At 32.2% G+C, this 13,838-nt stretch overlaps 2 protein-coding genes across 3 annotated transcripts in view; one reads left to right on the top strand and one right to left on the bottom strand.

Moving 5' to 3' along the window:
- LOC145323618 (protein tyrosine phosphatase domain-containing protein 1-like) overlaps nucleotides 1–1,901 on the top strand; it is a 49,683-nt gene extending 47,782 nt beyond the window's left edge. For both annotated transcript variants that reach the window (XM_080166009.1, XM_080166010.1), the window contains 4 exons: nucleotides 230–345; nucleotides 800–860; nucleotides 1,179–1,279; nucleotides 1,695–1,901. In XM_080166009.1, coding sequence (XP_080022135.1) covers nucleotides 230–345; nucleotides 800–860; nucleotides 1,179–1,279; nucleotides 1,695–1,796 — 380 coding nt within the window. In that variant the 3' untranslated portion in view covers nucleotides 1,797–1,901. The remainder of the gene's footprint in view (nucleotides 1–229; nucleotides 346–799; nucleotides 861–1,178; nucleotides 1,280–1,694) is intronic.
- A 1,689-nt stretch (nucleotides 1,902–3,590) lies between these two features.
- Nucleotides 3,591–13,148, bottom strand: Rassf (Ras association family member). The gene is made up of 16 exons (XM_080166001.1): nucleotides 13,041–13,148; nucleotides 12,524–12,602; nucleotides 12,253–12,360; nucleotides 11,565–11,639; nucleotides 10,875–11,018; nucleotides 10,565–10,659; nucleotides 10,044–10,169; nucleotides 9,691–9,832; nucleotides 8,355–9,231; nucleotides 7,985–8,180; nucleotides 7,542–7,714; nucleotides 7,343–7,432; nucleotides 6,323–6,405; nucleotides 5,927–5,998; nucleotides 5,569–5,667; nucleotides 3,591–4,316 (listed from the first exon to the last, which is right to left on the bottom strand). The coding sequence occupies exons 1-16, from the start codon at nucleotides 13,078–13,080 to the stop codon at nucleotides 4,103–4,105; spliced, it is 2,613 nt and encodes an 870-aa protein (XP_080022127.1). The 5' UTR covers nucleotides 13,081–13,148; the 3' UTR covers nucleotides 3,591–4,102.
- Nucleotides 13,149–13,838: the final 690 nt, after the last annotated feature.

The following is a 13,838-nucleotide window of genomic DNA, read 5'->3' as shown; positions in this document are numbered from 1 at the left end:
GATAGTCAGATAAAAATAATATAGGATTAATTCCAGTTTTGTTTAACCAGAAGGAAATGATTTTATGTTTTTTGTTGTTCAAAATTCTCTTAAATACTATTTAATACTTGATTTTTAAGTATGGCTCAGAACCGGTTTTAATCTAGCGGATGTGAATTGGATTTGGAGCCATACCGGAAAACATTTAAGTCTCACAAATATACCCAATAATAATCTGCATGTGTTTTAGTAATTCAATGTGAAAACATGGAGAAAGCCTTGAAGAAACTTCCCAGCCATCAAGCTTTTGTTCTAGAGTATCTCATCAGATTTGTTGCGAGGCTCCAGCCTTTGAAACGGTCACAGGTACATATTTTTTTAATTCATATAATCTTGAACACTGATACCCCATACCCCCCCCCCCGAACCCCCTCAGTTGTTAGGAATAGTAAAATAAAACCTTATTTTTAATATATTTTAAATATAAAGAAGGGGGGGGGGGGGGGGGTGAGAGTATCAGTACTCAGCCGGCTTTGTTGATAAAAAAAATCACCAAAATTATTTTGGTTAAAAAATTGTACTCAGAAATGAACCCTTTACAATGACAGTTTTTCATATTGCTTAGTTCTAAGACGTCTGCCTAGGAAAAAAGTCGGACTAGTGACGGAAGGTTAACTTACTGACGGCAGATATTAATTATATAACGACTATCATTGAAAATTACCGCTATTGATTGATTTTTGCGTTCCAGAAGTGGATTTTTTGAGATCTCAATAATTATACCTTTGATAAACTGGCTTAGAACTTGTTTTTAATTCAGGCTGAACATTTGATGAAGAGATTTTTAGCCTCACTCACACACCAAAGTATTCCAATCGACGGTAGGACTTTTTTATTTCATTTTAAAAACAGCTAAATACATAAATGATTTTAAGTATGAAACTTTTTTCTGTATCCGTGGTATTGGCCTAATCGATGGTGTACTCACTTACTGTCAGTTCGAGTCTGAATAACATTCGCATCATACTAGAGACGTTAAATATGGTTCTTCAACTGAAGTTATACCTTTATGTAGGCAATTTATGTCAATTGAAATGACCGTTTTCTGTTATCTTTGGGCCCAGAGAAATTTGTTTCGGTTAATTCTATGCAAAAAATGTACAAAAGGCACAAAAAAATACATACCTTTTAATTTTCAGGTACACTACTGCCAGCTGGCAAGAACTTCCCAAAGCTGAGAGGTGGAACTATGAACTCATGTCTTACATTCATTATGGCTATCTACGATGTTATTGTAAAGGTAACATTTTTTGGCAAAAAATGTGCAAAATTTTGACATGAGACACAATTGTATAAGTCAAATGATATTAAGTAGTCAAAGTGACTGAAAAAAAAGAATATAAAATTGCTCGATACGACGAGTGGATAATAAAAATCATCCCAAACACCTTTTTCTTTTTTTGAAATTGTTCTTCTTGTCCCTGTGGAAGGATGTCCAAGCTTTTTTTGAATGGGGTCAAATGAGAGGTTTCAAAGGTTTAGGGGGGTTGATCTTAAGTATTATGAGGGGGTAAAATGAGAAGTTTTAAATTTTAAGGGCGTTAATATCACTTTGCCCCCCCCCCCCCTTGACGCCTGTTCCCCGTGGGATGCTATTTGATTAAAAGAAACGGATTTAAAACCGATAATCATTATAAAACGTGTTTTAATTTCAGACGGATGGATACGCTGTAGCCGGGGACATACTCTCTAAATCTATTAAAGCTAAGCAGAGTATGGCCAGTCAAAACGGATCAGCCGCACCTAAAACTCAATAAACAATATTTCTGATTAAAGTTGTTGGTGAAATTTAATGAGATTATTTTATACATACTATGCACAATCTAAAGGGAAAGGAAGGGAAATCATCTTTGACCATTTTACACAAGTAAAAATTTGCAGAATAGTCCTTTTTCGTGTTATTTGGCAGTTGCCTTAATTTTTAACTGTAAATTATATACCAAAGTGTATGAACTCGTTCTGCCATTTTGGGGTAAGAATGAATATTGATTTAGTTCTTAAAGTAAAGAGTTCAGACCTTTTCAATAATTTTACTTGCCTGGGGGGTAATTTTGTTTGCTGTAATAGGGACGTCGTTAATTTATCGTCCATTGTTGAATTCCTGCTTTCTACAGAGTTTTTTGACATGCGTTAAAAGGACTAAGTTTGTTAAAAAGCACTTCCTACTCTTAATTTTAAATTGAGGCACAAAAAATATATTTAAAAAAGACCTTTTATTTTTTAACTTTATTAAAGTTTTTGTTCAAAATTAAACACATAACTATTTTATTTTAAAACTATGGTACTTAAAACTGTATATCTATAAGACTAAGTCAACTATAACATAGTTTCAAATTTTAACTTCTACTGTAGCTAGGTTTAGTAAAAATATTTGTAAAAATCTACAATAGATATAATAGTGATCATGGTCATTGCCAATATTGTAACTAATATAATATGGTGCTTTTCCACATAGTGCCTATTGAGCAAAGCATTGTCCTCCCCTCCCCTTTATAAATTGGAAAAAAGGTGGGTGGGGGGCATTTTTCATTCTTTACTCCCATAACTATCCCCCTTCTTCAATTTCAATTTGTTTAAAAATAAGAGGCGGAGGTTTTCTTTACTCAACTAGGCACTTGGAGGTAAATCGCCTATAATCTATTTATTATATCTAAATTAACATGTCAATACTTTCTTATAAAGTATCAAAATTTCATTTTTTATAGAAACTTTAAAGGGGTGTTGGTTGTCACTTTTAACTACACCGTGTAATGCGTTTCAGGTTTCATGACCCCCTTTCAACATGTTAAAGTTATTTTTTAATAGGTAACTTCAGTGTACATAATTAACTGCAACTCATTTTTTTATCATTTATTTCTTAAATAATTTTCTTCTTAACTATAAAATATACTAGTCTTGAAATAAAAATGTTATGTTGAAAATTACACAATGAAAGTTTTTGTTTATTATTAGAGATTAATTTGAAATTATTGAATATAGATATTTTATCCGTCCTTATGTTGTTATTTATAATATAAAATATCTTGTAATCTATTTTATGAAACAAGTACTGCAATAAAGAATTTTATTTAAAGGTTTTAATTATTAGAGGCGGCGTAGTTACTCTTTAACCTTGGCATATCACTGCGTCAATGTATACAGACTCACAATTACAGTATCTATCTGCGAATTCACTCATTAAACAATACTGAAGGCATAATGCCAGAGAGAGGCGGGACAATGGGCTATTTATTACACTAGTCCCCAAAGTTTTACGATAACGTTTTCTTATTCGTAGGATTTCTTATCTGGGGACTTTAGTTAATGTTGATTGGTTGATTCATTAAGGTTAGTGCTCAAACGTTTCAACCACTAATTTTATTCTACAGAAGGGATAATTTTGCGTATCATCAATAGGAATGTACATAAATTTATTGGCTATTATCTTACCCCTTTAGATCCCTGCATAATTCTAAGTTTGAAATCGACAGGACAAATATTGACATTCTTGACGGACGAACGAACAAACCCTAACCGTAGAAAAGCTTCGCTTCTAAAAAACAACAATAAACTGTCATACAATGATTATATTATGTAAAAAGATGACTGTACAAATTAGTATATAACATATAATAACAATTAATTAGAAAAAATAAAAAGAATATATGCATGAAATACAAAAAAATGCATGTAGAAAAATATAAAATGCAAACTTAAATACATTTAACACAATATCATTCTTAAGGCCACTTTTATTTAAACAATTTAAAGAAATTTATTTAATTCTTACAAGGGTAATCAGAATCACGACAGATTAAAGCCAATAATAATAACGTCAATAAGTTCCGCAGCGATAACAGCTTTAAACTGGACGGACAAAAACAGATTGTGTTTTTTGGCCGTTAAAAGGGCATTTCAGAAAATGGAAGTTATTATCAATAAATCTCTAGTCAATGAGAAGCTGCAATGCTAAAATTTGAAAGACAATCAGAAAATGTAATTAAAAAGGGTCAACATTCATCATTCCAATATATAAAATTCACAACATCAAATGCTTTGATAATATCACACAAATAACATAGATTCAACAATTGCTTTCAGAACCTTCGGTTACAACCTCAATGTCGTCCTCTTTTTCTAGAACTTCATCTATTTCTTGACTTTCATGTATTTCTTCCTTTTCCCGCGTTTCAACATTTTCGTGGCTAGTGACAGATTCATTCATTTTCAGAGTCTTTTCAGATTCAAGCTCCTTAAATCTTTCGGTCATGATTTTTCTGATCTGGTGATATTTAAACCTACAAAACAAAACTGTGTCATATTTCCTTTAAAATAAACCAACTACCTTTGCCTTGAGGTATTAAAAGATTTGGATCTACTGCAGTTCACGGTAAAATATTGCTGGTAACGAATATTGCCAAAAATCTATGAATTTTAAAGGCTGCTATCTGCCAAACGGCTGAACGTACAGATCATACCCGCACACCATTTTAAGCGGTATAAGAAGGCCTACAAATAATCTGGAATAGCCAAGATCCAATGATGCACAGGGAAAGCTTCACTGAAGAAAAAACGCGTAAAATAGGCCTTTTCCGCGCATTTCTCTGCACTGCGAGATAATTATGCATTATTGATTTATGGCAATTCCAGATTATTTGTACGCCTTCTTATGTCGCTTTAAACAGTGTGCGGGGATGATCTGTATGTTAAGCCGTTTGGCAGCTAGCAGCCTTTAAAATTCATAGATTTTTGGCAATATTCGTTACCAGCAATATTTTACCGTGAACTGCAGTAGATCCAAAGATTTTAGCTATTAAGAGAAAATCATTATTTACTGTTGATTTAGATCTTCTGATAAGCTTAATATTATGTTCTTTGACAGATCGTTTACTAATCACATTAGAGTACAACAATAGAAGGGGAAGGGGTTTAATAACTGTATGTCCGATTCTCAAGGACCCTGTGTCGACTTGGGTCTTTGAAAATCAACCAATAGAGTCAGGAATAATGACACAGCTAAGTCGCTACAATAGAGCAGAAACCAATTTGCTAGCAGATGAAAAAAGGTCCCCAACAGGGGGATCCAGGTAGCTGTCTGTTAATAAATCTATACTATAGATTTATTCAAATCACTATAGATACTAGATAGGTTTAACAATAATAAGAACATCCATAATAAGTGAAACAAAAAAAGGTTTCTTGATAAATGTTAAGAAATGAAAGCAGAACGTAGACTAAAATTAGTTATAGAGTGTATGCTCATTAGTCTGTTAAATATGATCCTCCCTATACCAGCATTACGGACGGACAGAGCAACAGACGAACGGAAAGACAAACAAAATAGTTACCTACAGAATAATAGTTATTTATCGCATCGTATTATAAAATTACCGCGGATATAAAAATGTACAATTATCACATTAAAACTAGTTTTTCTTATAATCGTAGAAAACTGGATATAATACGATGCTAGACAAAATTTTTCAGTATGGCCGAGAACCGGTTCTAATATCAATCTGTTTCGAAGCGATACGGGAAAAAGTATTCTACCTAATTGCATCAGCTTCTCTCTCCTCTTCCTCATAGAACATATTCACGAAAGCTCTGAGTTCAGCCCAGGAAAACTTCAAGTAATCTGCCACTTTAGCACTACAAAAGAAAGATATGATAGAATTGCATATTCACTTTGAAACTTTCCAATACTTTATGCTGAATATAAACTCAAATTCAGTTTAATCAAAAAGGTCTACACTTTCTTATTAGATAATTTGGTTTAAAAGAAAGTCAGATTTGAGAAGTTTAAAATATATTACAAATTTTGATAGATTACCTAATATATAATTAGGGAAAAAAGTTGAAAGAGACTTTGGATTTAGAAACATCAAAGGAGACTTTTAAAAAATATTACCTTATCTCATTTGTTGTCTGTTTGTTCATGACATAAATCTTTGATATATCCTCGTGTGGTCCAAGGTTTGCTCTAAAAATAAAATATAAATAATTTTATATGGATGTGGTAAATACAGTTATTTATTCCAAGCTTATTATTAGTTGTTTTGAAGCCACAGTCGTGATTAAGCCGCTGCTTTATTGTGCAAATTTGAAGCCCGGATATCTTTATCAATCAGTCCAACTGCCTATTCATCTTTTGATATACATATTACATTTCATAAAATTCATACCAGTCTTATTTGCCTGGGCCTTCGGCACCTAAGGGCCAACAAAACTAGATTTATCTGCGGAAAGCTGTCTATTATACGATGCGATAAATAAATATTCCTTGTTGTTCTTGTAAAAACCAAACCTTAATAGAAGTGGAAACTCTGAATCTGCCAGAAGTCTAGTTTCACCGGTTTCCTTCACAACATACAACCCAAAATTTGTCACCTAAAATACAGGGTGTTTTTTTTTAAGGAACAAAACTATTGCTGAATATAACCCACTTGCCATTGACAGAAATTAATAATCTATATCTTAATTTCTTCATTGGGTTGGGGAGTTTTACATAAGAAAAAATATTTATCGATTTTCAACAAATTATGCCTTAAAAACTGGTTTTTCCAAAGTACCTATTTTTGGATCATAACCAATTTAAAGAGTGTACAAAAATGCGTACCTTTTTAAAAATCAAATTTTACAGCTTGTGTTAATAGTAGAAAAATGATACGCATACTGTTAGAATTCTCATAAACTCTAGTTTTTTGAAATATATTATCATATTCATGTTATTTGTATTAGGTATAGAAGCTAGGCTGAAAATTGTGAGAGGTTGAAAAGTTTTAAGTAAGTTGGGACATTTTACCACGTAGCTCCTAAACTCTACGTAGCACGGGAATAGTTCTTAAACACCCAAAAACTAGAGTTTACGACGATTCTAACGATATAAATATTATTTTTCTACTATTAACACAAGCCGCGCAATTTGAATTTTAAAATGTACGCATTTTTGCACACTCTTTAAATTGGCCATGATCCAAAAATCTTCCAAAAATAAGTACTTTGGAAAAACCGGTTTTTTAGACATAATTTGTTGAAAATCGACAAGTATTTTTTTCTTATACAAAACTCCCCAACCCAATAAAGAAATTAAGATATAGATTATTAATTTCTGTCAATGGCAAGTGGGTTATATTAAGCAATACTTTTGTTCCATTAAAAAAACACCCTGTAGTTTGTTTGAAATTATTGTATTTACTATTATTTGTCTGTCGCCATTCAGTTCCCAAGATGATTTTTAAAGTTTTTGAAGGAAGATTTAAGATTATCCTCTTTCTCTCTGCTTTTAACAGATTTAATTTTTAAAAAGTAAAGTAAAAATCCCTACCTCAGATTCAATCTTATACTTGCTGAGAATGGAACTCAACACCTCTGATGTGCTTTGAAGACTAGTAGTCCATACAGACATTACAGCATCCTAAAAACAGATTAATATTTCAAGACTATAAAAAATAATATGTAAACCAAATGCGTTGTTTGTACATAAGCTCTGTCCATTTAAAAATTGTATCAATATGACGTTTTACCTTAGGTGGTGTAAAGACGGCTGTCTCGCGGTCATACCAATGACCGTTTATCGATGACCGCCGTCTAATACGGGTCATGCGTCCCTTCCTTCTTCTTAAAGCTCTGGGTCCAGTACCCTCCCCTTCTTTGTTGGGTGACTTTATCTTCTTGTGACGAAGCTCTACTTTTTGTGCTAGAACAAGAGTTTAAATAAAATAATATCCATTTCTATTTTCTTTAAGCAATATATTCTTTTTAAATTCTTTAGTAAAAAGGATAACATAACCAAATCTTAAAGTAAAATAGAATGAACTATGTAAATAATTTCCATGAAAAATGCAGTACATCAACTTAGAGTTTTTAGATATTTTAAGTAGCCCACTTCTAATTTCTTATTAAAAAGGATCGCACAATAAGCATACACAAACTTTAAACGTATTGAGTTAATTAGGACAAAAGTTACCTTCTTCACTAAGGCCATCATTATTAGTTTCGTCTTTTAGTTTTTGCTCGGTAACTTCAGAGGAACTTATAACAGGTGTTTTAGGCACTGATTCAATGATATCCGGGCCAGTTATTGGTTCATTTGTTGTCAAAGGACTTATTCCTTTGCCAGAAGATTCTGCTTCAAACAGGGACGAAAATTTCATAGGGGACTTCTAAATAAAAAAATTTAATCAATTTGATAGCGAAGCTTCTTTATGAATAGAGTATTTCCATACGTTCGAATGGTGTTTAATGAAAAAAAATTGTTTTTAATCTTTGAAACATTACCCAAAAATTTTAATCTATATTTATCTTTTCCTGGAAAACACAAAAAAATGCTTCATTACCTTTATTTTTGGAGGTGCTCTTGGAGAATATACATTAAACTCAACCGATGGTCTTCTTGAATTATGATTAGTCACCTTTTTCTTTGTTTCCTCAAAAGATTCTTCTTGTAAATTTGTATCAACATTTGAATGTTGAAGATTAAGTTCAACTGTTTCTAATTCTATATTCCCATTATCATCCTTTGCATCCGTAGTGTCATTTTCTCCAACAGTCGTTGAAAATGAGTTATTTATGCTTTCATCTAAAATGCTAGTTTGTTCAATTGCATCAAAATATTCTGACGTATCATCATTGCTATCAGAAATGTTTGTTATCAAATTTCCGTTTTCTTCATTATTTGAAGAAGAAACATTATCAAAATCATTATCAATAAAACTATCTAAAGCATTAAGTTTATCATTATCTGCTATGCAAATTTCTTCATTTTCATTGATTGTGTCTTCATCTGTACTAGATTTGATAAAGTTTGATTGGTTATTTTCAGCTTCAGCAAAGTTTGCATTTAATTCATCTTGTGCAGAAATATTGATATCATCAATTGTACCATCAATGTTGGTTGGTGTTTCACAATCATTATCAGCCTTTTCATGTTCAATATTGTCGTTTAGCTCATCATTTGTGGTGGTGAGGTTTTCATCTTGTACGGTTAGTTCATGGTTAATATCACAGTTAGTTGCATTAGTTGAGGGTTTAGTATTAGGCCATTCTATGCTATTGGATTCGGAATCTAGGATATTTCTATTTTCTATATCAGGAGATTTGTTCAATAAATTACTAACTAGATCTTCTTTGATTGCATTTAGATCAGATGGAGCGGCAATGTCTGTTTTAAGATCACTTAAATTACAGGAAAAACGCTTCTTATTGTATTTTGCCCTAAATTAAAATACATGTTATAAAAAGGACAGGAAATTGTATTTTTTTCTGCTTGATTTAAGTGGTGTTTTTTTTTAATGGAGCAAAGGTATTGCTTAATTTGATCCGCTTGCCATTGACTGAAGTTAATAATCAATATCCACCCTCCAAGAAAATAGCTTAAAACCACAACTTGACCAGTAGGAATATTCCCTGAAGAGTAGAACACAATTGGTTGAGCGTTTACCGAGACTGACAGACATTCAGACATTATTCTACTTATGCCTATATACATGCATCCTATCTACACTAAAAATTAGACATCTATCTTTCATAGCAGCTAAGAAATATTTATGTTTTGTTAACATACCTTACAGACGAACAGACACATCCAATTTATAAAGTGTAGTTAATTTGTTAAAAATCTTTATTTACAAGAAGACAACACATCGAGAATTACTGAAAACTAAGTTATAATACCTAGAAGTTTTATGTTTAGCTTCAAATGAACTGGCTTTTACAGATTGGCTTCTTTGGAGAATATTTGATTTTGTTGTCAGCTTTAAAGATTTGTTTTCTATTAGAGATTCCAATAATTGGACATTCAGATTCGGTTTAGATTCTGAAACAGAAAAGGGTTGATATGTTATAAAATCAATTAGGTTATTAGAACAAACCAATATTCTCTTGAAACAGGGATCTTAATGGATAAGACAATAGAAGATAAATTAATGTAAACCAAAAACTGCGAAAAGCAAAATTATCCCTTCTGTTGATTAATATTACGTGTTGAAAAGATTGAAAAATGAAGGTTTGTAAACAGAGCATCTTACCTTTATCAAGTGTAGTCAAAGTTTCCCACTTTTGAAGTTCATTACTTTGTGATGAGTCATCGCCCAGGCCAGGGAAAACATGCAGGGTTAAATCTCCAAGCTGTGGAGGGAAGAACAGGGAGGGATCTACAATAGTAATAATCTTAAACATCAAGTCGTACATTTGAGTGAAACAATAGATGGAGAAGGGGGTTAAATAACTGTATGTCTCCACACCTAGGACCCTGTGCCGACTTTCAATTGGGTCTTTGAAGATCAACCAATATCGTCGGGAATATTAACAAAGCTAAGTCGCTACAAAAGAGCAATGAAAGTATATGACATTAAATCCAAGTCCTCACTGTGCATGGTAATGAGTCAGTTGCGCCTGTTTTTGGCCAAGACATTCCCTCTACTCTTACTATATATGTTACGCACCTGACTTAGCAGGAGTAGGAACGATATTAAATATCTTTATTTACGATGCAGTGTTGATTTTTAAACCTATCACATAACTGACAACGAGCGGCTTATGTTACTACCTGTTGGTGGCACTGTAGGAGGTACAGGAACAGTATCATCCGAGTCATATTCTATGTTTGCATAGTGATGGCCAAGGGATAAGGTTTTCTTATGCCTGAAAATAAACAAGATTAGTCTGGTGCCTTTTTGAAATGAAAAAATATTGTCCTTTAGTGTATTTACAAACATTTAATGACGAGAAAGCATTTAAAAATCTTTTGAATTGGAGGAAGAAGTGGAAAATATACGTCTTTTATACATAAAAAAGTCAAGTGTGGCTAAAAAATAAAACAGTAAAATATTTTTAGTTTCTGAAAAATATTAACTAACCTATTAATGACCCTGTTATCCTCATACTGTTTAAGCCTGATGCTATGATCAGTGCCCCAGTATATCCTGAGCACACCCTCCAGAACCAGACGGCCATTGACTTGTCGGACGGTCAACTGACAACGGGGATACTCATTGTAATACCTGAGCAAAATATCATTAATCTAACACTTTAATCTTGAAAGCATATATTTTTTTTAGTTTATTTCTTTACAATTGTATGACCTTCCCAGAGATTTGACAAACTCGTGTTTTATTATTGACATTTTTAGCAAAAAAATGTCTTTCTTTTATGAAAGATCAATGTTATATTGTTCTCGAGTTATCGAATTATTAATTCTAGACTTGCCAGTTTCAAGTTAAGCTTTTTTCCACTGATTACACTGTAGGTAATATAGTTCATTATCTTTTTATTTTCATATAAAATATATTGCTTCCGACTAACGATGTGTTACTTATAGATATAATTATCCTTATTGTGTAAGATAGTAATGGCCTGGTTTTCAGTATATCCTTGACTTTATTGCTAAGCTAAGTTTCAAGTTTTACCTGTTATACTCCTTGACTTTATTGGAAAGCTCAGTTTCAAGTTTCAAATGTTATACTCCTTGACATTAATGCTAGGCTCAGTTTCATGGCTTACCTAATATACTCCTTGACTTTATTGCTAGGCCTAGTTTCATGGCTTACCTGTTATACTCCTTGACTTTATTGCTAAGCTCAGTTTCAAGACGGATAAAACTTTTGGATCTATTTCCAAAGCTCCTAAAATAAAAAAAATATATACATACAAGATTGTGATAATATTTATTATCTTTTTTTCACTTGAAAAAACAGTTGAATTTTATAGGACTAACGTTATAAACAAAAACTTTTGTCTGCAAGAAATTGCTGGAAGAGTTGCATGGATTATTTTGTCATTTAAGGTAATGAATCTATTTCAAATATACATTAAAGTTAGAAAAGCAGTGTTCTGGAGCCGGAGCCGGGAGCAGCAACATTTTTGGTGGAGCCGGAGCCGTATTTTTCGTTAAAAACGGCTCCGGCTCCGGACTAGCTAAAAATGATTTTTAAAGTAATATTATAATTTGGCAACGGTCTATTTCCATATAATAAACTGAAAAACTATTGTTACTTAACAAATAGACACACATCCTTCTACTTTTATATAGCTTTAATCAAATAAAAGCAAAATATTTTATATTATTTATTTATTTTATCAAATTCAATAATGAAAAAAAATTGATATATTAATTTTAAGGTAGGAGCCGGAGCCGGAGCCGGAGCTGGAGCCGTATTTCCAAATACGGCTCCGCGGAGCCGGAGCCGCATCAAAATTATACGGCTCCGGCACCCTGTAGAAAAAATAAATCATTACCTATGAGACTCTGTAGTAGAACCATGACCAAAGAGATTAGGCCCAAACAATGCCGCGTAACATGGTATATGGCAGTAAGGTGAGGATTTGTGTTGTGCATGCTGACCTATTAAGACCAATACTTTTGTTAATTTGGTTGATTCAACTATCAATAAAGAGTTATGGCTTTTTTGAAAGTACACCAAAATGTAAAAAATTTCCCTCCTATATTTTCTTGTAATTAGGCCTATTTTGTTCATGGAGACTTTAAAATGTTAAAGTAATGGTTCCTGGTTGCAATATTTTTCCACATTCTTCACATTTCAAGCAAAGTGGGTGCCAATCATAGCCAAGAGATTGTCGCCTTTCAGCTAAATAAAATAATAATTTTAGAAAAAATCCAATCTTTTCTCCAACCTATAGCTGCATTAGCCAATGTCCTACACAAAAACAACCATGTGATCGCTTAACTGTTGTCCAAAGTGCTTATTGTGCATAATAATAATGAGTTGTTCTGCTGCTAACCATCCATAAATAACAAAAGTGGAAGAATCTTGGCAAAATTGGTTGAGATTGTAAACCGGCATAAAACAACAGTGATCTGAATGCTTAGAACTCCTACAAGGGATAGATTAAAGTTTATTGCTGACAACGATTGAGAGATTTCTCATATCCATATGCATCACATACACAAACATACATTCACACCACAATGATTAAAAATATAAATAGGTGCAGGGGAGGCCAGGATGGCTTACGGGTTGTCCCATAAAACAAGCAAAATATTTACAATCAGTTTTTTCGCCTACCAAAGTAAACAGGTTTGCCACAACGCTGGCACATCCACATTTTCGTATCTCATCTGAAAATATTCATACCAAATATTTAAAACATATTACACACACTAAAGTAATTACCTACAACAAAATTAATATTAATTGGTAAGTAGTTGTGCTTTTCCATTTTAGTATTTCATTTAAGTATTGACTCATTTGTTTATCATAAAGAAAATATGAATATTATACCTAATAATATTGTAAAGAAAATTTTTCCTCCATTAGAAATAACAATGATTACGTGAAAAACATAATATTTGCACAGGGGGTGTATATTCTGCAAAAGTGACCCTGCTAAAGGGGGTTGGAGAATAAATGTAAAAATTAAGAAAACTGAAAACATTTGTTACTGTTTTTTTCCCTCCTTGGTGAAAAAACTAAAAGAATGTTGGGGAGGGGGGATAATATGAATAAAATAAAGAGTTCTAAAAATATTTTTTTCATTTTTCCCCTTCCTCACAGGAAAAAAATTTAGGAGGGAAAAAAATTGCAGCAGGGGAAAAAATGAATCTTGTGAAGAATATTCACCCCTGTATTTGCGTTAAAATTATGCTAATTTTTTGCAGACTCAAGTTAAAGGAAAAGTCTTTATCTTTTAGTTGGAAAATCTTTCTCTAAAAAAAAATATTTAATTTAATTTTTCAGATCAATTCAGCGGTTTTATTTAATAAATTAATATGTAAATTTTTTAGCACAATTAACATATTAATATTTTACAAATTTAAGTGGAATTTAAGAATTAACTGGGTTTGATTTTTAGTATTCTTGGAA

This window comes from Acartia tonsa, chromosome 7, assembly GCF_053477335.1.
Source record: "Acartia tonsa isolate MP-2025a chromosome 7, ASM5347733v1, whole genome shotgun sequence".
In the NCBI taxonomy this organism is placed as follows: Eukaryota; Metazoa; Arthropoda; class Copepoda; order Calanoida; family Acartiidae; genus Acartia; species Acartia tonsa.
The sequence above is the reverse complement of the archived record's forward strand: the minus strand, read 5'-3'. Positions and strand labels throughout refer to the sequence as shown.